General features: G+C 35.8%; 1 protein-coding gene across 6 annotated transcripts in view; it reads right to left on the bottom strand.

Moving 5' to 3' along the window:
* Nucleotides 1-5,842: 5,842 nt before the first annotated feature.
* Nucleotides 5,843-25,361, bottom strand: part of LOC127843652 (carbonyl reductase [NADPH] 3-like) — a 38,554-nt gene continuing 19,035 nt past the window's right edge. For all 6 annotated transcript variants that reach the window (XM_052373353.1, XM_052373352.1, XM_052373350.1 and 3 more), the window contains 4 exons: nucleotides 18,610-18,738; nucleotides 11,250-11,391; nucleotides 10,721-10,823; nucleotides 5,843-8,801 (listed from right to left, as the gene is read on the bottom strand). In XM_052373353.1, the coding sequence (XP_052229313.1) occupies nucleotides 8,704-8,801; nucleotides 10,721-10,823; nucleotides 11,250-11,391; nucleotides 18,610-18,738 (472 nt within the window). In that variant the 3' untranslated portion in view covers nucleotides 5,843-8,703. The remainder of the gene's footprint in view (nucleotides 8,802-10,720; nucleotides 10,824-11,249; nucleotides 11,392-18,609; nucleotides 18,739-25,361) is intronic.

Consider the following 25,361-nt stretch of genomic DNA (forward strand, 5'->3'; position numbering starts at 1 on the left):
GTATTTGGCATAAAATAGCACAAAGCATTCTTAAAACATTCGGAAAGTCTATAACAATTCATAAAATTGGAATCCGGGTCCGTTCGCCCTAATTTCTGTTCGCCCTGGGTCCGTTCGCCCTAAATTTTATTATCAAAGCAGGGAAGCAATAAATATAACGAAATTTGTTATCTTTTTAACATTTTAAAATATAAATGACAACTTAAGCTACAAACTTGCCTACATGTGTGAAAAATCAAGACGGCGCTCTTTAACGCGTAAGCGTGTTTGTAACAAAGCCGTCAAAGGCCAGTAATTTTCTCATATTGTTTATTATATTAATTAATGAAAACCTTATGTTACACCTTAACATTAATCAATACATATGTACATGAAACAAATACAGTGAACAGAACAACAATACAGAATAAAGTATAATACAATGAACACATTATGCAATAATAATATGATTATAGGTGCTACCTAATTTACGGGCAAAAGCTTTTAAAGTTTTTTTTGATAACCATGCATTTTTAATAAATATATGGACATGATTGTGTTCAAAATATTATAATTGTTGCAATAATTAAGTAATGCATCAAACAAAATCAATCTTAAAACAAGTTACATGTTCCAAGCTTAAAGATCTAGCATCTTATTTTTATTTATTTGTTTCTAGCCACAGGAATTTATAGCTGGTTCGGTGTCTGTGGTATAGTGGATGGGGTGTCTGCTAACTGGCTTAGTCACTGGGAGGTCTCTGTATTGATCCCTTAAGTGGGAGCATTCTTTAGATAGCCTTAACTACATACTATGGCGTACCATTTGGGTTAAAAGTCAAGAAGACCTACAAGTTAAAAAGAGAAATGTACGTCGAAGTACAATAATTGTTCTCAATATTAACTATATCAGGTTAATTCGACACTCAATCAATCAATTAACACAGACCGTTATCTCTTTAATCTCTTAATTAATCGACAACGATCAATAAAAGCCAGTTGCTACTTCACACAGCGCAATACACGCGAGAATTATTGGAAGTTGATCAGTTTAGTAAATTGAATATTGATGATGTTTTTATTGAGATTTAATGATATTTATATGAATTTTAAATTCATTTGCCTATGCAGGGATCGACAAGATTACAAGAAATTAGATAATCCGACAGACGGTGGTTATATATTGCTGAATCAAAGAACCATAAACAACGCAAGAAGTTACACTCAAAATCTTTTTGATGCACTTTATGTGTACATTATAATTTAGAGTTTACATACTCACAAGTTCCATTATTATAAATGATTATAGCTAGTAATAATGATAAAATAATAAAAACTGAATATTTATATTTTATTGAGATGTTTTTATTATATACAATTGACAAATTAAATTAAACTAACCAGTTCCACAAAGCCGATGCTGCCAACGTTCACAAACGTCGCATGTAACCGCATGTTGTCTAGGTCGTACCGCCAAATTGCACGAAATGCACAACACACTGTCCATTTTTGAAATAATAGAACCAGACATTTGAGCTCCATTTTATATACTGGGATAATTCAGTTATTCCGAACATATCAAACAAAAAAGTATTACCAAAATATAAAAGACGGCGCTCTTTAACTTGTAAGCGTATTTGTAACAAAGGCCAGTAATATTCCCTAATTGCTTACTATATTAATTAATGAAAACTTAAGGTTCAAACTTGCTTATATGTGTGAACAATCAACTGTTCATACCCCGATATGCAAATGATAATATAGGGCGAACGAACCCAGGGCGAACGTGTAACTAGGGCGAACGGACCCGATACCATAAAATTGGTATTAAAAGGAGGTGGTAGAATCTGAGAAGAGTTAATATATGAGATGTAGATATACAACTATTTCATATCTTAGATACATTAGTACCAACTATTTTATGAATATGTATCTCGTTAAATTGTCTGCTTGTGTTGTAGTACTCTCATAGCTTTACTAACTAACGCTCTTAGTAAATAGTGACTTGTATTAAATTTAATAAAATTAAAAACTATGTTAACATGTAAAATAACACAGGATTTTGTGTTTCCTGATCATAGAACGGAACGTCATTTGGACGAAAAATCGCTTGGCTGATCATAGATGTTATTCAAATTTTATTATCATTAACATCGCATTAAGGTAAAAACAGAAGCAGTTCAGATGATGTACTCAAAAACGTTCAGATTATGAACTTTTTTTCCAAATTCCTCGCCACAGATCTATAAAAACTTAAACAACGTGCAAAACCTTGTACGAAATCTTCTAAGCATGTTATCAAGAAAACAATGTTGTATTTATTTCGTTGTTTGTCGTCTTGAATAGCAAACCCGTCAACATAAAGGTTTACTGGAGGTTTCGGCGAAACACCTTCTTCTTCATTATTTTTTTATCGAGTGCGCCGGGATTGTCTCCCTGTAATTGATATGAATACTTTTATTATTGTATATACTTGTACAGTGATGAGACAGAAATAAAGATAGAATATACAAAATCAACAGAACGTGTAACAATCATTCATACAACAATGATTTGATTTGACACAAAACGCACATTTAAATAAAGATAGTTTTTATGGCCATCGCCCACAGAAAGACGTGTTAGTTGGTTACGGGGGATAGTGAAACAATTAAAAGCAATCCAGTGTAATTTGTCCACTTCATATTGATGGCTTAATTTATGTACCCATCGATATGTAGAACATTTCCGGATTCAATTTGCTGTTGGCATATATGGTAGTCTTCTTGGACCTTGTGTAGTACAATCTGATCTCAGTTCTGAAATTTTAAAGATATAATAGCATACAGTTGACAATATAACAGCAAAAACATTTTAACACATTGAATAAACACACATTCACATATGGGCATTAATTATTTCTTTGTCTATCATTTTTTTGTAGAAATATTAAAAGAATACTAGCGTCATAAATACAGTAATTGGCTGATCACAGATGTTATTCAAATTTTATTATGATAAATATCGCATTAAAAGTAAAAACAAAAGCAGTTCAGATAAAGTTTCCTGGACAATAGGTCACAATCTGTAGTTGTCAATGGCTACACCTCCAGTACCTTCCCTGTCTCCTCCGGTGTACCCCAGGGCTCGGTCCTCGGACCTCTCCTATTCCTTATCTACATAAATGACCTTCCTGAATATGTCCGCTCCTCTAAAGTAAGACTTTTTGCTGATGATACTGCCATCTGTCTCTCCATCACTGTTGCATCTGACTCTAGCCTACTCCAACAAGATCTACAACTCGAACAATGGGAAACAAAGTGGGATATGCAATTCAATCCATCAAAATGCCAAGTCATCCAAATCACACAACGCAAAACACTCATACCAACACAATATCTATTAATAACACCATTCTAGAATCTGTCCCTTCTGCTAAATACCTCGGCGTCACTATATCCCATGACCTTTCTTTCAAGAACCACATCAACAACATCACAAAAAAAACAAATCAAACCCTAGGTTTTCTCAGACGCAACCTAAAAGTACATTCTCCAGAACTCAAATCCATCGCATACAAAACACTGGTCAGACCCCAGCTGGAGTACAGCTCCTCTGTGTGGTCCCCGCATACCGCATTGAACAACTTGAGTCAGTTCAGCGTAGGGCTGCCCGTTGGGACAAACAGGACTTCAGTAGGCTGTCCCGTGTCACAGACATGATTTCTTCCTTAAACTGGCGAGGCCTTGACCTCAGCCGTATTGACCAGCGCGTGGTTATGTTTCACATCTTGCATAACCAGGTAGCCATTCCTATACCTGACTATCTCAAACCTATCACTAGACCATCAAGAACCTCCCATACAAAAGCATTCCATAATTATCACAACTGATTATCGTAAGTTTTCCTTCTTTCCCAGAACAATCATCCACTGGAATGCTCTACCTCCTGATATTGTCACCCTCCCTGGACCCGAGTTCAGCCCGGCTGTTAGCCGGGTTGAACATATCTCCCCATAAGAATACCTGATCTGTTTTTAACCTGTTTTTAAAAAATAACACACTTCTTTCTCTCTTTTTATTTCAGTCTTACTTACATTCTTGTCGGTTGACACGCGACAGGTTTATGTCCCCAGAAGGGGTTTGACCTTACTGAAAGATAGATAGAAAGAACCGTTCAGACGATGTACTAAAACAAAAAACGTTCAGACAATGTACTATTTTTCAAATATCTCGCCACAGATCTATTAAAGCTTAAACAACGTGCAAAACCTTGTATGAAATATTCTAAGCATGTTATCAAGCAAAACATGTATTTATTTCGTTGTTTGTCGTCTTGAATAGCAAACAAGTCAAAATAAAGTTTGCACTTTTGTGATCACGTGATTCCCCGCAGTGAGAGATGGGACCAAACATTTCCCAACTGAATGTTTCCAATTTGTTTTATAATATTGTCAACTGAATGTAGTATGTCATGAAACTTATATCTTTTCCCTTTTTTCTTTTTTATGATTATTATGGTGACACATCAACTTGAACAAGGGCTGTTTGTAAAACATGCATGCCCCCCTATATGGGCTATAAGTTGTAGTAGCAGCCATTGTGTGAATACGTTTTTTGTCACTGAATACGTTTTTTGTCACTGTGAATGGTGGTGGTGGTGGTGATGGTGGTAGTAGCAGAAGAAATAGTAGTAGTAGTAGTAGTAGTAGTAGTAGAAGTAGTAGTAGTAGTAGAAGTAGTTGTAGTAGTAGTAGTAGTAGTAGTAGTAGTAGTAGTAGTAGTAGTAGTAGTAGTAGCAGCAGTAGTAGTAGTAGTAGTAATAGAGTAGTATTAGTAGTAGGTGGTGGTGGTGGTAGCAAAAGAAATAGCAGTAGTAGTAGTAGTAGTAGTAGTAGTAGTAGTAGTAGTAGTAGTAGTAGTAGTAGAGCAGTAGTAGAAGTAGTAGTAGTAGTAGTAGTAGTAGTAGTAGTAGTAGTAGTAGTAGTAGTAGTATTAGTAGTAGTAGTAGTAGAAGAAGAAGTAGTAGTAGTAGTAGTAGTAGTAGTAGTAGTAGTAGTAGTAGTAGTAGTAGTAGTAGTAGTAGTAGTAGTAGTAGAGTAGTAGAGTAGTAGTAGTAGTAGTAGTAGTAGTAGTAGTAGTAGTACTAGTAGTAGTAGTAGTAGTAGTAGAAGTAGTAGTAGTAGTAGTAGTAGTAGTAGTAGTATGCATTACAAAAATGCAGTTAGCCTTACATTTGGTAAAATTTAAATATATTACAAGGGAGGCAAATCTGTAACAATAAATTTAAACTTATTGCATTTGTTTCCCCTTTAGTGTATTACCCCCCCTGTCCTGCTTATATTTATATTAATCAACAAAATTAAACATAAACACAATATATAATATACAAAATATACAAAAAATCTCATATTCTGATAATATTTTTACTGATCCACTGTATTTTACTAAAAGGATGATGTTTCATTGGACTGATAATTATAGATTTAGGATTACAGACCAGTTGCTTCAGTAATATTGTTCAGAGTGTGCCCTGTTGGCCGCGTATGCATTCTAAAATTATCATTAAAAAAACCATTTTACTATTGCAGTCACCGTGACCTTGACCTTTGACCTAGTGACCTCAAAATCAATAGGGGTCATCTGCTAGTCATGATCAATGTACCTATGAAGTTTCATGATCCTAGGCACAAGCGTTCTTGAGTTATTGTCTGACAACCACCTGGTGGACGGACAGACCGACATGAGCAAAGCAATATACCCCCTCTTCTTCGAAGGGGGGCATAAAAGTCTTAATACAACCTCTTTGAAAAAAATCACGTTTTTTCCCAGATTGACATGAGCGAACAAATGCCATCTACTGAATGACATTTTGTAAAATGTTCACAAGAGGAAATACTGTTTTATTAAAATAATAATCATTTTTCAATATTACAAATTTCTTATCAGTATTATAACATTTCAAAAACAAAACTCCACATTTAGATGTCTTTGTTAAAACAAAAAATAACAAGGGCTGTTTGTAAAACATGCATGCCCCCCATATGGGCTGTTAGTTGTAGTGGCAGCCATTGTGTGAATACATTTTTGCCTCTGTGACTTTGACCTAGTGACCTAAAAATCAATAGGGGTCATCTTCCAGTCATGATTAATGTACCTATGAAGTTTCATGATCCTAGGCCTAATTATTCCTGAGTTATCATCAGGAAACCATTTCACTGTTTCGAGTCACTGTGACCTTGACCTAGTGACCTGAAAATTAATAGCGGCCATCTGCCAGTCATGATCAATGTACCTATGAAGTTTCATGATCCTAGGAGTAAGCATTCTTGAGTTATCATCAGGAGACCATTTTACTATATAAAGTCACTGTGACCTTGACCTTTGACCTAGTGACCTGAAAATCAATAGGGGTCATCTGCCAGTCATGATCAATGTTCCTATGAAGTTTGATGATCCTAGGCGTAAGCATTCTTTAGTTATCATCCGGAAACCATTTTACTGTTTCGAGTCACTGTGACCTTGACCTTTGACCTAGTGACCTGAAAATCAATAGGGGTCATCTGCCAGTCATGATCAATGTTCCTATGAAGTTTCATGATCCTAGGCGTAAGCATTCTTGAGTTATCATCCGGAAACCATTTTACTATTTCTAGTCCCTGTGACCTTGACCTTTGACCTAGTGACCTGAAAATTAATAGGGGTCATCTGCCAGACATGATCAATGTACCTATGAATTTCATGATCCTAGACCTAAGCATTCTTGAGTTATCATCCGGAAACCATTTTACTATTCCGAGTCCCTGTGACCTTTGACCTAGTGACCTGAAAATCAATAGGGGTCATCTGCCAGTCATGACCAATGTACCTATGAAGTTTCATGATCCTAACCTAAGCGTTCTTGAGTTATCATCCGGAAACCATCTGGTGGACGGACTGACAGACAGACGGACGGACCGACCGACATGAGCAAATCAATATACCCCCTCTTCTTCGAAGGGGAGCATAATTAAGAAAGGAGTAGTTTAATACCATAATTTCAAATGTGAAATATTTTGAATGCCAAAAAAAATAACGTTAGTGCTCTCATTGTATTTTGGAAAATATGTACTCCTGAATAATTTACAAAATGTCAGTAACACTAGTTATAACATGCATTAGACAATATATTTATAAAAATATATTTTTACAAGTCTCAACATTAAGTTTATCCATCCAGTTGTATGTGTTAAACCTTAGGAAATGTAATATTTAAATCACTTTGTATGTCAATTTTAAAGTGATTTTTAACCAATAAAAACAACACACAACAAAACACTTATTTCACAATTTAAGTCAAAACATGAAATTTCGAAATCCAAAGGGACTCCGTCCCATTCCCAAAATGGTGAAAAGTGAACAATCATATGATGGCCATTACAGATATTAAAATATTTATTTGTAATGTCAAGTCTGTTTGTAGAAAGCTTGATATAGGAAAACTGTAAGTACCCTTTCTATAACCAGTCTCCCTACAACAAATGTCAAGTACCCTTTGTATAACCAGTCTCCCTACAACAAATGTCAAGCACCCTTTGTATAACCAGTCTCCCTACAACAAATGTCAAGCACCCTTTGTATAACCAGTCTCCCTACAACAAATGTCAAGTACCCTTTGTATAACCAGTCTCCCTACAACAAATGTCAAGTTCACACTTTTCAAAAGTCAAATTTGTAATAAAACTGCATGTCGGGACTTTAACTTGAAACTTCATCATTCGATTATAAAATAATTTAAAACAAATGTTCACCATGTGGAGACTTTCTGTTAAATGTAACAACTGTTTTTCTACCTTTAAGTTAAAGGCAATACTTTAGGATCAAAGGTTAATTCTGGTCATTATATAGCTTGTCCAGACTAATCATTCATTTTGCAATTCCAAAATAACTTTCACCATAGTTCATTGTATGGAGGTGTGTAGCTGCTTGGGCAAAGGTCAAGGTCACACTAAAGGCAAAATGACATACATGTGCGTGGTAAAATAACTACAAGCATCATTGGGCTCGTCATGTTGCCGACAGGAATCTAGCTAGTATTTATATACCACATTGGGCTCGACATGTTGCCGACAGGAATCTAGCTAGTATTTATATACCACATTGGGCTCGTCATGTTGCCGACAGGAATCTAGCTAGTATTTATATACCACATTGGGCTCGTCATGTTGCCGACAGGAATCTAGCTAGTATTTATATACCACATTGGGCTCGACATGTTGCCGACAGGAATCTAGCTAGTATTTATATACCACATTGGGCTCGACATGTTGCCGACAGGAATCTAGCTAGTATTTATATACCACACAATTAGCATATCCAAAACACAGACTATATCAATTCTATAAAACAATGTTTACTTTTTATACCCAATATATATATTTATATATATACATATATAAACATATACATATAAAGACATTTTACTGATTTTCTATATACAAGATTGGCAGAGAAACACAATGCTGACATTAATTAAACCTTGAATGTACAGTAATTTGTTTAAAATTCTGAACAGCATATGAACGGTTTCTGGGACAGTCAAAAGTTTAAAATATTATTATCAAATAATCAAAAATAAGAATTAAGCTCTTCAGATTTCCAGTTCTCAAAAGTTAATGCAAGCACTGTCGGATGGTCAAATTTGAAGGTTGTGGCAAAAAGTTAACACACTGAAACTCCATTTATTTGTCCAATCAATGTCTCCAAACTTAAAAAATCTTCTGGATTTTCCGACCACTAACGTACTCGCCCTTTGGGGAGGAAGTGTTTGGTGGCAACAAGGCGAGATAAAGCATGGTATCTGCAACTGAAATGGAGGAAAAGGCTTTTGAATTTTCAAAATAATGTACAACAAGCAAATTTGTTGAATTGATATCCCCCACCAATATGCTTCTGGACACAAAAGTGTTATATTCGACACTAAAAAATGCATTTTTTCAAGATACAAAGGGCCATAACTCTGTTATTATCAGATGGTGTACAATGCCATTTGGCGTGCATCATCCTATAATCCATATACATGTATATACTCATACCAAGTTTTAACAAGGGCTGTTTGTAAAACATGCATGCCCCCCATATGGGCTGTCCGTTGTAGTGGCAGCCATTGTGTGAATACGTTTTTTGTCACTGTGACCTTGACCTTTGACCTAGTGACCTGAAAATCAATAGGGGTCATCTGCAAATCACGATCAATGTACCTATGAAGTGTCATGATCCTAGGCAAAAGCTTTCTTGAGTTATCATCCGAAAATCATTTTACTATTTCGGGTCACCGTGACCTTGACCTTTGACCTCAAAATCAATAGGGGTCATCTGCGAGTCATGATCAATCTACCTATGAAGTTTCATGATCCTAGGCGTATGCGTTCTTGAGTTATCATCTGAAAACAATTTTACTATTTCGGGTCACCGTGACCTTGACCTTTGACTTAGTGACCTCAAAATCAATAGGGGTCATCTGCGAGTCATGATCAATCTACCCATGAAGTTTCATGATCCTAGGCGTATGCGTTCTTGAGTTATCCTGCGGAAACCATTTTACTATTTCGGGTCACTGCGACCTTGACCTTTGACCTAGTGACCTCAAAATCAATAGGGTTCATCTGCAAGTATTGATCAATCTACCCATGAAGTTTCATGATCCTAGGCGTATGCGTTCTTGAGTTATCATCTGGAAACCATTTTACTATTTCGGGTCACCGTGACCTTTGACCTAGTAACCTCAAAATCAATAGGGGTCATCTGCAAGTCATGATCAATGTACCTATGAAGTTTCATGATCCTAGGCCCAAGCGTTCTTGAGTTATCGTCTGGCAACCACCTGGTGGACCGACCGACCGACATGAGCAAAGCAATATACCCCCTCTTCTTCGAAGGGGGGCATAATTAAATCGGCCAAAGCACTTCCAAGATATGGCTCCTGACGGACTGACGGAAAGACGGACAACGCCAAAACAATATCCCTCCGCTTATGGCGGGGGATAATAATTATTAAATATGAAATCAGGTTCAAGTTGATAAAAAGTGATTGCTTCCGTAGTTGAATTTATTTTCAATGACATTAAGTTTTGTGGATACGTAGAAACAGGCATATTCGGGGGGAACCTTAACACATTTACAAAAGTATTTAATCTTCTTGATATGTCACAGCATTTGTATTGACTGACAATTATTTATTTTGGTGAAATGTTTTGAGTTTTATTATCTGTTTTAATTTAACTCTAGTGTTCTTTAAGGAGATTTGTGAATAACTCCCTGGTCTACTCCTGTATGTTGGACATTTTACTGATTATTTTGGACAGGTAGGTGGACAATAAACATATGCTCAATTGTCCTTTGACTTAAATGTATACACTCTGCCCACCCATCAAAGTTTGGGTGTAATCAGGAGCTGTTTGTTTGTTTATTTGTTACTTCAAAAGTATTTTCTTTTTAAAAGATCAATTTTTTACTAATAATTAAACTGTTGTTATTGGGGATGAATGTGCCTGCAATCTTGAGCATATTTTAGCTCGTCATGTCATAATTATGTAGTTTCAAAGGACAGATAGACAAAAAATTGGCTTGGTGATTTCAGTATACCCCTCTAATAATGGGGGTGGACGTAGAATTAAAGTATATGTATAAGTATATGAAATTTGATATAAGAACTCTGGTGTACATTGCCAAAAAGAAATGTATTAATACATTTATATTATTTATGGTTAAGATTATGATTCTCACGATTTTTTCTGGGCTTTGTAATCTTGGAGCTATTATTGTTGTTAACTTCATCACTGGTCTTTGTATCCTTGTCGATATCTACAGCCTGGATGTCTAGACAACCCTGAAATAAAAATACGTTTTAGTTCGGTACTAGTTATCAATGAAAACAAGTAGAATTCATACACTTTGAGTTTGGTTGTTTGTAACCATAGATGTCAGAAGGCGTTTTGTTAGGTGCTACACACCTCTCTATGCTATATTACCACACTAACACTACAATATCTTATAAGTTTCCAAACTTTAGTAAGTCTTTTAAGTTTATTAGGTAGAAGAGCTGGGTCAAACAATGAAATGTCAAACAATGAAATGTAACATATTTCTCATTTTGAGAATGCAAATGTTTTCGTTATATGTTTAATAAAAGGTAAATACTACAGGCCTTTACTTAAACACATGTGCATTTAATATCTTTGAAACAAAGAGCTAGGAATTGGTACAAGTTAAGATATGACATGAGTAATTGCAACGGGTGGTAAATCACATCTACCGAATTGACCACAATATCTGGTCGTTTGTCAGCATTGAGCTCTCGTTGTTGGACAAGACCCATCAGAGTGACTCCAATCTTGGTTACGCCGTACGGATGATCTGGCCAGCCCTTTTCCTTGTAGTTCCCAGCTTTCGCAGACCTGAAGTATTTGAATGGTGATTCGCATTGATTATATGTAAGATTCTAGTAAATTCATTTCCCATAGGGTCCCATGTTACAAGTGTTCTTTCTTGCCCTTCCTTCATTTCAGATTGTGCAAGCTATTCCATCTTTTGCATGTGGAGGCCAATGCACATGTGAAGTATCAAGTCAATCGGTCAATTGTGACAGTGACTTTGACATTTGACCAAGTGAGCCCAATTTCAATAGGGGTCATCGACTGTCCAAGGCCAATGCACATGGGAAGTATCAAGCAAATCGGTTGATTTGTTGACGAGAAATTGATCAGAAACGATTTTCCCTCTTATTGCGACAGTGACCATGAACTTTGACCTAGTGACCCCAATTTCAATAGGGGTCATCTACTGTCCACATGGGAAGTGTCAAGCCAATCCTTCAATTTGTTGACAAGTTATTGATTGGAAAGATTTTCACACTTGTTGTGACAATGACCTTGACCTTTGACCTAGTGACCCACATGTTAATACGGGTCATCTACTGTGACCACAATTTAATTAGGGGTCATCTACTGTCCAAAGCAAATGCACATGTGAAGTGTCAAGCCAATAGGTCAATTCCTTGAGGATTATTAATTCGAAACGATTTTCACACTTGTTGTGACATTGACCTTCACCTTTGACCAAGTGACCCACATTTATATAGGGGTCATCCACTGTCCAAGGCCAATGCATACAAGAAGCATCAATCCAATCGGTCAATTCTTTGACAAGTTATTAATCGGAAACGAACTGGTCTTCTGACAGACATCCAGCAAAACAATATACCCCCTCTTCTGGGGGCATAATAAATGAACATGTCATGGTTTTTAGTTAAATGAATCTTGCTTGAAATAAGACATGGGCAAAATAAAGGGCCTTGGCAGTGAAATTATAAAAGCTTTATACCACAGTAATCGCACCACAAAAGTTCATGAATCAACTAGAGCTTTGTCACAGACGTGACGTATACCCCCACATGGTGCATTGACACAAAATATTTTGCATGCTGTCTTCACAAAACAAGAGAAGCTAATTTATGGTGATTTTTAAGAATTAATATGCCATTATCATTTATGGCCATTTTGACCTTTGAACTCTTGAATTCTTTCCCATGACATGCCGTCCAATGACTGTGAACAAAAAAATGTCAACGTAATTTTTTTGCATGACACACCGTCCAATGATTGTGAACGGATTAAATTTAAATCTCACAATGAACGACATAGTTATGGCCCGAACAAGATCATTTATGGCCATTTTGACCTTTGAACTCAAAAAATGACCTTGACCTTGGAGATATCAACATAATTCTTTTGCATGACACACCATCCAATGATTGTGAACAAATGTACCGAGTAATTTTAAAAGCTCACGATGAATGACCAAGTTATGGCCTGAACAAGCTCATTAATGGCCATTATTGACTTTTGAACTCAAAGTGTAACCTTGACCTTGAAGATATTGACGTAATTCTTTCGCTCGACACACCGTCCAATGATGGTGAACAAATGTGCCAAATGATTTAAAAATCTCACAATGAATGACATAGTTATGGCCCGGACAAGCTCATTTATGGCCATTTTCGACCTTTGAACTCAGAGTGTGACCTTACCCTTAGAGATATCGACGTAATTCTTTCACGCGACTTACTGTCCAATGATGGTGAACAAATGTACCAAATAATTTTAAAATCTCACTATGACCAACATAGTTATGGCCCGGACAAGCTCATTTATGGCAATTTTTGACCTTTGAACTAAAAAGTGACGTTGACCTTGGAGATATCCACGTAATTCTTTCACCGACACACCGTCCAATAATGGTGATCAAATGTGCCAAATGATTTTAAAATCTCACAATGAATGATATAGTTATGGCCCGGAGAAGCTCATTTATGGCCATTTTTATGCTCCCCGAAATGTTTGTAGTTTCGTTCTTCCTTCCTTCCTTCCGTCACAATTTCGTTACAGTTTCTCATACAGCACCTTCAATTCTTTACCGATCTCTTTCATATTTGGCATGTAGGTACCTTGCATAGACCTCTACCTTTTGATGTTTGAGGTCACTGGGAACAAGGTCAAGGTCACCAAGGCTAATAATAGATTTTTCCGTCACACTTTTGTTAAAGTTTCTCATAGCACCTTCAATTCTTAACCGATCTCTTTCATATTTGGCATGTAGGTACCTTGCATGGACCTCTACCTTTTGATGGGGTTTGAGGTCACTGGGGTCAAGGTCAAGGTCACCGAGGCTAATAATAGATTTTTCCGTTACACTTTTGTTACAGTTTCTCATAGCACCTTCAATTCTTTACTGATCTCTTTCATATTTGGCATGTAGGTACCTTGTTTACCTTTGAACTCAAAGTGTGACCTTGATCTTGAAGATATTGACGTAATTTTTCCGCGAGACACACCGTCCAATGATGGTGAACAAATGTGAAAAATGATTTTAATGTCTCACAATAAATGACAAAGTTATGGCCCAGACAAGCATTTGACCTTTGAACTCCAAGTGTGACCTTGACCTTGGAGATATCGACGTTCTTCTTTCACATGACACACCATCCTATGATGGTGAACAAATGTACCAAGTCATTATAAAATCCAACGATAAATGACATAGTTATGGTCCGGACAAACTTTGTTTAAAACGCACTAAGTGACCTGATGACCTATTTTCACCCTGCATGACCTGTTTTCAAACTTGACCTAGACATCATCTAGATACAACTTGTGACCAAGTTTGGTGAAGATTGGATGAAATTTTGGGACAGACAGACAGACCGACCGAAAAAGTGACTCCTTTATAGCCCCCATTACCAATGGTAATGGGGGTATAATTAAGTCTCCAATAAACAACACCTAAATGTTGAAGACAGCAATAGAGTTTAATAGGAGCGAACCACAAAAAGCATGTATGTACGCAATTTGTAACTTGTTACATAGCAGATATAACAATGGCCTTGAGAACAAGACTGCCAAAGTGTCACAAAATATGCCCCTTTGAATGTATGGTATCTGTGAACAATATATTTATTTGCAGTAGAAATAATGGTACATAGAATAAGGGAAATTAGGAAAACACAATAAAAATATTAAGAAAATATAAGAAAGCAAACAATGAATGTAAAAGTCTTGTTAAATTAAGAAGAGGTTTAGATCATCTGACTGCTTCTCATCCTTGATAACCCTTTGAGGCCCACAAATGTGATCAAGTTTCACAATGATACAACTATAAATAATGTACTTACATTATCTGAGTTTTAGGGCAGACAAGGTTATTTTGGCCAATATTTTTTATAAGTAAATGCCTTCATTCAGAAGTGTTGAAGCCATATGGCATCCAACTTTGCCCAGATATTATGTCTAAAAATATTGTGATAAGTTTGATAATGATCTGATTTAAACTTTTTCAAACAGGGCCGACCATCAGCTGTTAATTGTCCTGTTTTTCAAAGGTCGTACAGTAAGATACCGTCAAACCATCATTTTCAAAGACACTCAGTTCTACAAAGAAAAAAATTCTCAGCAAGTGTCTCCATAAAGTAAAATTGTTTACATTTTCAAGCTTACAGAACGTTGATGAACCTAGAGGGCTTACCTGTTTGGACATTGATGTCTGTCTCTTCAAAAATGCCCCATTATGGTTAAATTTCTTTGGTATACAAATACAAAATTAAGAGTACATTATCATATTTAAAGTAAATTAGCATATTGAAGGGACTTGTTCACAGTCTGTCAAAAATGAGAAGAGGGTCCATGTTGAAAATACATTTTTGTTTACGAATTATGGAATAATCTTCAGAAGAAATTGATAAAATTATAAAGCATTACAAAAGCAAAACAATTGAACAATATGAAGAGTTTTGTTTTTATCGTAATAGTTTGTGCCATTACGTGGATTGCTTATATAAAATATAAAATAAATTGAATTTCAAAGAAGCACGGATGGCTGAGTTGTTTTGGTGCTAGTCTTTTAGTGGTTTGAGCCCTTTTCCTCATTTTTCTTTCTGTAATTTTGTTCTTCTTTTATAATTGAGTTACTTTTAAGGGTAACTACACAGTAGCGTTATTTGAATATTAACTAGAAATGGCACAGCAGAGGCCGACGCGTATCCCCACGCCGCATGTTCGACCCAGGGGGCACACAAAGGTTGGTAATGGGGCCATGCATAGTTGAGATAGACCGTATTGTCATAAGAGATGTTCAGCATCAATTGGAAGTGAATTGGTGTAAAAATGAAGAAGTTAATGTAATATAACAGAAAACAAAAGATGTGTTTGTCAGAAACACAATGCCCCCTCCTGCGCCGCTGTGATTTTTTTGTTATCATTTGGCAGGTTCATTACGTACCTCCCTTTAAAGCTTATTACTTCCCTTGGATTAGTTTTTTTTTACCTTTGACTTTGAAGGCTGACCTTGAGCTTGACCTTTACCCACTTAAAATGTGCAGCTCTATGAGATACACATGCATGCCAAATATCAAGTTATTATCTTCAATATTGCAAAAGTTATGGCCAATGCACCATAGACAAGACAAGACACATTTATTCAGACTTGCACAGTGTACATTGTCTAAACACTAGATATTATACAATCATATATGTCACAGATATAAACATAGTAATAATATGAGCCTTGTTTTTAGAAAACTGGGCTTAATGCATGTGCGTAAAGTGTCATCCCAGATTGGCTAATCACTGACGACACTTTCCGCCTAAACACAATTTTCAGTAAGGAGGGACTTCCTTGAAACTAAAAATACCATAAAAGCGGAAAGTGTTGTCCCTGATTAGTTTGTGCAGATTGCACAGGCTAATCTGGGATGACACTTTACGCACAAGCATTAAGCCCAGTTTTCTCAGAACGCGGCTCATATAAACATAAGCAGCATCGTATACGGTTACGAAAATACTAGGTAAAATACTTTTTTAAATATGGAGGATAACTTTTTAAAGTTAATTAACATTAGAAATATTATTTCTTAAAATCAGAGCATCTTTTACAAATTTTGCTAATTTAATTAGTTCAAATGTATTCGTTGTATTCAACAATTGGTGGATTTATAAACAGAGGGCCTGAAATAATAACATTTCTTTAGGTAGTTTCTTCTAATATCAATGTATAAAGGACATTTACAAACAAAAAGAAACTCATCTTCGACATCTAATTCGTTACAACAAAGGCAATAACATTGGTTTCGTGGTATATTTTGACCAGCATATCTTCCAGGTTGAATTTTAAGTGGCAGACTCGAAGTTCGAAGCTTTGTGACGTAGTGTCTTAGTGATTTAGGTAATAAATCTAAATAATTTTCTTAAACAAACATAGACTTAAACACACGGTACATATCTAAAATAGAGCTATTTTCAACAGATCGAAACCACTCTTGTTAAAAGGTATCAATAAAAACATTTTTAAAATGTGGTTTAAATATTTTAACACAGACGGAGCTTGGATTATTAAACGCGTATGACAAACCGTAGTTGTCTTACAATTTTTTTATATTAGATACCCAATTAGAACGACCATTTTGGCAATCATTTAGAGCTTGTATATAAATTGATTAAAAAATTATGTTATCGGTTTGAATAAGTTTAAACCAGTATTTAACCATCTTAACATATCTATCCATAGCGAGGCATAACAAGAGCACCGCCTTGCGGGTGCAGACCGCTCATCTATTTTCTTTTAAATGGTGAAGGGACTCTCAATTTCAATCACAAAGGAGGGAGGGGTGGGGTGAAGAGGGGTGTATAGTGTGGGGGTGTGGACATTTATTACATTATCTTCCAAGGGGGGGGAGGGGATTCTTGGGTGCGATGGTTGGACGGTATTTCACAAATAAAATAATAAAAATAAATATTTGTTTTTTAACCGTTTCAAAACAAAATTGGGGGTGGGGTGGGGTGGGGGGGTCATTCAAAGGTCAGGGTAAAATTCAACTCGCCAGGTACAGTAACCTCATGATAGCATGAAAGTATTTGAAGTTTGAAAGCAATAGCCTTGATACTTTAGAAGTAAAGTGGATCGAAACACAAAATTTAACCATATATTCAAAGTTACTGAGTCAAAAAAGGGCCATAATTCCGTAAAAATGACAACCAGAGTTATGCAACTTGTCCTTTTACTGTACCCTTATGATAGTTTGCGAGTGTTCCAAGTAAGTATAAAGGGCCCATAATTCCGTCCAAATGCCAGTCAGAGTTACATAACTTTGCCTGCACAGTCCCCTTATGATAGTTAATAAGTGTTGCAAGTATGAAAGCAATAGCTTTGATACTTTAGGAATAAAGTGGACCTAAACACAAAACTTAACCAAATTTTCAATTTTCTAAGTATAAAAAGGGCACATAATTCTGTCAAAATGCCAGTCAGAGTTACATAACTTTGCCTGCACAGTCCCCTTATGATAGTAAGTGTTGCAAGTATGAAAGCAATAGCTTTGATACTTTAGGAATAAAATGGACCTAAACACAAAACTTAACCAAAATTTTCAATTTTCTAAGTATAAAAAGGGCACATAATTCTGTCAAAATGCACACCAGAGTTATCTAACTTTGCCTGCCCAGTCCCGTCATTATAGTCAGTAAGTTTGCCAAGTTTGAATGCAATAGCATTGATACTTTCTGAGAAAAGGGGGCCCCAACGCAAAACTTAACAGGACGCCGACGCCAACACCAAGGTGATGAAAATAGCTCATAATTTTTTTTCAAAAAAAGATGAGCTAAAATGAGTGAAAATCTCTGACCCGGCCCCATCCAAACCCCCATAACTTTTGACCCAGGGGTCAGATCAAAATTCCAAATAGTGCAGGGTCGCACATATGCTCATAGCTACCATGTGTGTAAGTTTCAAGGTTCTAGTGCTTATAGTGTAGGATGAGATAGTGGCCAGGACAGATGGACGGACAGACGGCGGAGATAACCACAATATCCCCACGCTTTTCAAAAAGTGTGGGGATAATCAAATAAAAATGTTGCTAGCAATGAATGCCTATTTGGCAAAAGAATCAAATTTGTGAACTTTAAAGGAAAAGTCCTTCTGATGTAGCTTATCTTCTATTAACATATTCCTATTTGAGATAATTGACCTTATGCAGGAACTAAATTCTTATATTGATGTTTGCTTATGAGATAAATAATAGAACTGATTTTCCTTTATCCGAACAAGTTTTGCCAACATGACAAACTTACTCAACAAATTCCTTCATGAGTTGTTCAATTTTTGCCAGGCTCAGTTCTGGGTCTAGGAATCGTTCCCGTAGTGCTTGGCTCCATGTCCATTCTGCACCTAGCTCTTCTCCACTCAACATGTTTACAACCCTGAAATGGGAGGAGCTTACAGTTTATTAGATCCAAAGGTTAGAGATTCCAGTCCAAGTCGGGAATTGTTTTTCTATTTTTTCTGTCTTTTATTGTATTGCAGTATTATACTGAAGCTCTAATGGTTATGTTTACATTTATCAATGAAAGCGTTAAATGACAAACTTAAAAAAATACCATAATCTACGAACAAGTAAGTTCGTTGCAGCATTATGTAGTCTAGATGGAAATGTTAAGGTTGTCAATACAGACAGTTGGTTAAAATTGTGTATGGTATGAATTGTATATTAATGTCAGTGACAAAAAAAAACATAAAGGGAAGGGGTTATACACCTTGAATGAGAAATAGCTGGATCTCCGTTACCAGTTCACTGTCAAACAAGATAAGCTAATTTGCTTTGCACAAAACCAAATGGCCTTCTAATCCTCACTTTATAAGCAAGTGAATTAATTGAATTGATATCGCCAGCAAAATACTTGCAAAGCAAAACTCTGTACACAATTACGTATAAAATAATAGAATGATACACTTTACGGTAATAAAGGTTTAATTAACCCTATAAACAACAAGCAAATTTGTTGAATTGATATCCCCCGCCAAATAAATTTTGTTTATGGATGGGTGTAGAACTTAAAGAAAAGGTACAAGTGAAGGGTTGTGCCTGATTATTGAGAACAATTACATCAGAACATTTTGAGAATCCATTTTACTATGGTGGAATCATTACCAAATAAGGCATATTTAATCAAAATGTGTGATTTTGACTTTTGTGTGTGACTTTGACCATGACTCTAGCAACCTGGATCTTATTTTTGACACGCAGCTAGATAATGGAGAACAATTGTGGACAGTTACTACAGAATCCCTTGATGCATAGTAAAGGAATGACTAAATAATGAATAATTCATCAAATTTGTGACCTTTGACCTCAATGTGTGACCTTGACTTTAGCCCCTAGGATTATGGGTGTTGAATGTGAAGCATCCCTAGATGATTGAGAACAACTAAGGCAAGTTTCATGGCTCTGGCTCATGTGTTAATGGAGATAAAGCTCTAAGCTTATATTAAAAAGCATTTTTTCAAAATACATGTACAAAGGGCCATTACTCTGTTATTAACAGATGGTGTACAATGCCATTTGGTGTGCATCATCCTCTTATTCATATATATACTGATACCAAGTTTCAATGAAATCCGCCAAAGCACTTCCAAGATATGGCTCCGGACGGACGGACAGACGGACAACGCCAAAACAATATCACTCCGCCTATAAAGGGGGATAATATATATCTGAAATCTTGTATAGCATCTGTGATATAGAGCAACCACCAGATGAAAACAAACGCATGTATCAAACAAAAAACAAAGGGATATATGAGCTTGATTTTATTTTTTGACAGACCAACACGCGGTTGGATGAACAGGGCAATACAATAAACAAGAGGGCCATGGGCCCTAAGGCACTCACCTGAGACCCCAAGGAACAAAACTTTTCTGAGAAGGTGGAGTTAAGATTAATAAAAGTACTTCATAAAACACAAATTTTATCATAAAGTACGAACCCATGAAGTTTCATGTTGAAATATTGTATCGTATCCGAGATATAGACCTGATAATTTATATCATACAAAAACAACAATTTGACTATAGTTTTTGTGCATGGCACTTCACCTCATTGATACACCTATGAAGTTTCATGTTGAAATATTATATAGTTTCTGAGATAAATGAATCCATGGTACCTGTAAACTATTGGTTAACAAGAGTGCCAAACTGTCACAAGATACACCCGTTCAAAGGTTTTGGACACCATGCTCAATGCTTGAAATGCACTAAGTGACCTCAAGACCTAGTTATTGACCCGGCATGACCCATATTTGAACTTGACCTAGATATCATTTAGATGTAACATCTGACTAAATTTGGTGAAGAACGGATGAAAAGTACTTCAATTAGAGAGCGGACACCATGCTAAATGCTTGAAATGCACTATGTGACCTCGTTTTTGACCCGGTATGACCCATATTCGAACTTGACCTACATTTCATCTAGACAAAACTTCTGACCAAATTAGGTGAAGATCAGATGAAAACTACTTCAATTAGAAAGCGGACACCATGCTAAATGCTTGAAATGCACTACGTTACCTCGTGACCTAGTTTTTGACCCGGCATGACCCATATTTGAACTTGACCTATATATCATCTAGACACAACTTCTGACCAAATTTGGTGAAGATCGGGTGAAAACTACTTCAATTAGAGAGCGGACACCATGCTTAATCCTTGAAATGGACTAAGTGACCCCGTGACCTAGTTTTTGACCCGGCATGACCCACGTTCGAAATTGACCTAGATATTGTCTAGACACAACTTCTGACCAAGTTTGGTGAGGATCAGATGAAAACTATTTGAATTAGAGAGCTGACACTGCTGTGGACGCCGCCCGCCAAGGGTGAAACTATAATACGTCCCGTTATTAAAAACGGGCGTTTAAAAATAACAAAATTATTCTTATTCTCAATGCCGAGACTTTAAAATACACAAATAAATGTATCTATAATTTTTGTTCCTTAAGCATGATACATTGACTTGCGTAGAACATTTGCTTTTATTGATTGGCGTAACATATTGATTACCACCCATACACAGAACATACTCCCTTAGTAGATCTAAATGAATCAATTACATAACTGATTGACTCATATATTACCCTCTTTTAAAGGGACTGGCAACCAAGACGACGAAGAAAAGAAAAGTTGTAAAATACCGTATTTTTTTTAAATTATTAGTTTATATTGATTAAAATATCACGACTGGTATATTAAATTACTTGAAAAAAGTTAAGTTTTCATATTTCTAGTATATTCGGTAATAAATTTTACTGGGTCTGTCTACCAGGTAACTTACCAGTTAACTATAAATAACGCCAGTAGATTGATCATCATTGTCATGTGGTAAACCCATGAATGCAAATTGAGCATGCATAGTGAATTGTATATATTTTATATATAAAATTATCAATCTACTTGCGTTATTTATAGTGTGTATATCGTTATGTCACCTATTTTCGCAATGTACTTTTGAATTCACATCGCGAAATTTTATTACCGAATATACTGAAAATATGAACTTTTTTCAAGTAATGTAATATGTATATACCAGTCATGATATTTTAATCAATATAAATTAATAATTGTAACAAGAGGGCCATGGGCCCTAAGGCGCTCACCTGAGACCCAAAGGAACTAAACTATTCTGGGAAGGTGGAGTTCAAAATAATAAAAGTACTTCATGAAACATTAATATCATCATAAGGTTCACAATAAGAAATTTGCTCACCCCTGGAAACCATGCTCTTCAGAGCACCGGAGCCATTTTCAAAGTAAATCAATATATTTTAGGAACATGTGTTCTCAGCATGTTTAATTAAGATTTAACAAAAATGTGACTTATAGAGAGTTCACAATGTTTCACTATAGCAATAAAAAGAAATCTGCAACCCACCTCAGGGCCTTGCTTTTAAACAAACTGGACTTATTTTCAGACTCACCTTGCAATTATATTTCCAATTAAAACAACAATCAACCCTATTTAAAACACAAATTTTTGATAATCACACCAAAACTACGGACCTGACATCCATAAACTGTGTGCCATAACAATTGTGTTCCACTCTTATCAGTTTGAAGGTCTTTGATGTGAGTTCCCAGCTGGGGCCTATTTCTAGGGACTAAGGGCTTTTAAAAGCCGGATCTCAACTGCTTGATTTTGCGGTGGTAATTAAAAATGTTAACCTGCATTAACTAGTAGGCTGGGCTTATCTGCCAGTGATTTGCTGATAACATTAGAGTGTTTATAAATAGAAACACGTGTTTTAGCAGACAGCCATTTGGTATAGCATTCCATCTGTATTTACATTTAAACTTGATTTGAGTCATTGGCTGAGAGAAGTTCATAATTTTTCAAGTGGGCGGTGCTTAGCATTTACAGGGAAATTTGAATTTCAAGCAGACAACAAAAAACTTTTTCTGTAAGTCACTAACTATATAACTTTCAACCACCAAATTAAACATACATATTGTTTGTATACTAAAGGATATGTATGCCAAATTTCATTGAAAAATATTGAATACAAACTTAAATACTATGAAAATAATCATTTATGTTTTCTGCTGTTTACACACCAGTGTACAACTGAAAAGTAGACATTTTGTGAGTTTGCGGCCCTTTTATACTGCTTCCCCGGTCTTTAAGCTGCAAGCCTGTTACATCAAATTAACAATTCAGGTACAGTCAATAGGGAATTAATTAGTTGCTGATAAGCAGGGGGATGAATGGGATCAATAGCACATTTTAGCTGTGCTATTTTTAGATTCACCTGTATCCCTTATCAGTGACATCATTCAAGACTGCACCTAGCTCAGACAAGTTTCTTTGTTTACACTTTCTGTCTGATAAGCAAAATGGCTCCAGATAACATCAATTTGGGTGGAATTTTATAAGAAAATAAAGAGAATTATGAGATTAAAATTTAGAACAAGAGCACCGCCTTGCGGGTGCAGACCGCTCATCTATTTTCTTTTTAAAGGTGAAGGGACTCTCATTTTCAATCACAAAGGAGGGAGGGGTGGAGTGAAGAGGGGTGTATAGTGTGGGGGTGTGGACATTTATTACATTATTTTCCAAAAATGCGGAAAAAAAATGCAACAAAAAAAACAAAAAAAACATGGGGGTGGGGGGGATTCTTGGGTGCGATGGTTGGACGGTATTTCAAACATAAAATAATAAAAATAAATATTTGTGTTTTTAACCGCTTAAAAAAAATGAAATTTGGGGGGGGGTATAGTGTGAGGGTGTGGTGGTCATTTGTGAGATGATCTTAAAAAAAAAATAAAAAAAAATAGGAGGGGGATTCGGGGGGGGGGGGGGGGGGGTGGGGGGGGGGGGGGAGGAGGGCACGGGGGATGGTTTGGGTGGAGTCTATTGTGGTATGTCAGGTAAGAGTAGTTTTGTCAAAGTATCAATCAAATATAATCATAAATAAAGAAGTTATGGCAATTTTAGCAAAATTTAATAATTTTACCTTGAGAGTCAAGGTCATTCAAAGGTCAAGGTAAAATTCAACTTGCCAGGTACAGTAACCTCATGATAGCATGAAAGTATTTGAAGTTTGAAAGCAATAGCCTTGATAGTTAAGAAGTAAAGTGGATCGAAACACAAAATTTAACCATATATTCAAAGTTACTAAGTCAAAAAAGGGCCATAATTCCGTAAAAATGACAACAAGAGTTATGCAACTTGTCCTTTTACTGTACCCTTATGATAGTTTGCGAGTGTTCCAAGTATGAAAGCAATATCTATGATACTTTAGGGGTAAAGTTTACCAAAACACAAAACTAAACCAAATTTTCAATTTTCTAAGTATAAAGGGCCCATAATTCCGCCCAAATGCCAGTCAGAGTTACATAACTTTGCCTGCACAGTCCCCTTATGATAGTTAATAAGTGTTGCAAGTATGAAAGCAATAGCTTTGATACTGTAGGAATAAAGTGGACCTAAACACAAAACATAACCAAATTTTCAATTTTTTAAGTATAAAAAGGGCCCATAATTCTGTCAAAATGCCAGTCAGAGTTACATTACTTTGCCTGCACAGTCCCCTTATGATTGTTAGTAAGTGTTGCAAGTATGAAAGCAATAGCTTTGATACTTACGGAATAAAATGGACCTAAACACAAAACTTAACCAAAATTTTCAATTTTCTAGGTATAAAAAGGGCACATAATTCTGTAAAAATGCACGCCAGAGTTATCTAACTTTGCCTGCCCAGTCCACTCATGATAGTAAGTAAGTGTACCAAGTTTGAATGCAATAGCATTGATACTTTCTGAGAAAAGTGGACCTAAACGCAAAACTTAACCAAAATTTTCAATTTTCTAAGTATAAAAAGGGCACATAATTCTGTCAAATTGCACGCCAGAGTTATCTAACTTTGCCTGCCCAGTCCTCTCGTGATAGTAAGTAAGTGTACCAAGTTTGAATGCAATAGCATTGATACTTTCTGAGAAAAGTAGACCTAAACGCAAAACTTAACCGGACGCCAACGCCGACGCAGACGCCGACGCCAAGGTGATGACAATAGCTCATAATTTTTTTTCAAAAAATAGATGAGCTAAAAAGGGTGAAGGTACCGGTAATAAACACTGTTGCTTAGTAGCTATCACTTTTTTATAGGGAAAGCATTGTTGCTTAGTACTGGTTCGTTTGATTATGATATGTTAATGAAATCTTTCTACACAATGTTATTAAAACATATTCTGTATAACTCAAATTGTCTTAGTTATTAAAAGAACAAGTAGCTGGGTAACAAATGTTTAATGATGTAAATAATTATATACTTGTATTTCTCATAACAATGCAAAATGTACAAATATACATGTAAATACAATAGTCTAAAAGTTCATGCAATTCAAGTACTGTTACTGTTGATGTGTATATATAAATTAACTTTAAATTTTAAAAAGAACTTGTCTTTAATAACTTGAAACCTTAGTAATTCATCCAATCAACATAATTCACAATTTAAAACTTTTGTTGTAAAAATATCAGTCAAAACTGAA

This window comes from Dreissena polymorpha, chromosome 9 (genome assembly GCF_020536995.1).
Source record: "Dreissena polymorpha isolate Duluth1 chromosome 9, UMN_Dpol_1.0, whole genome shotgun sequence".
Taxonomy (NCBI): Eukaryota; Metazoa; Mollusca; class Bivalvia; order Myida; family Dreissenidae; genus Dreissena; species Dreissena polymorpha.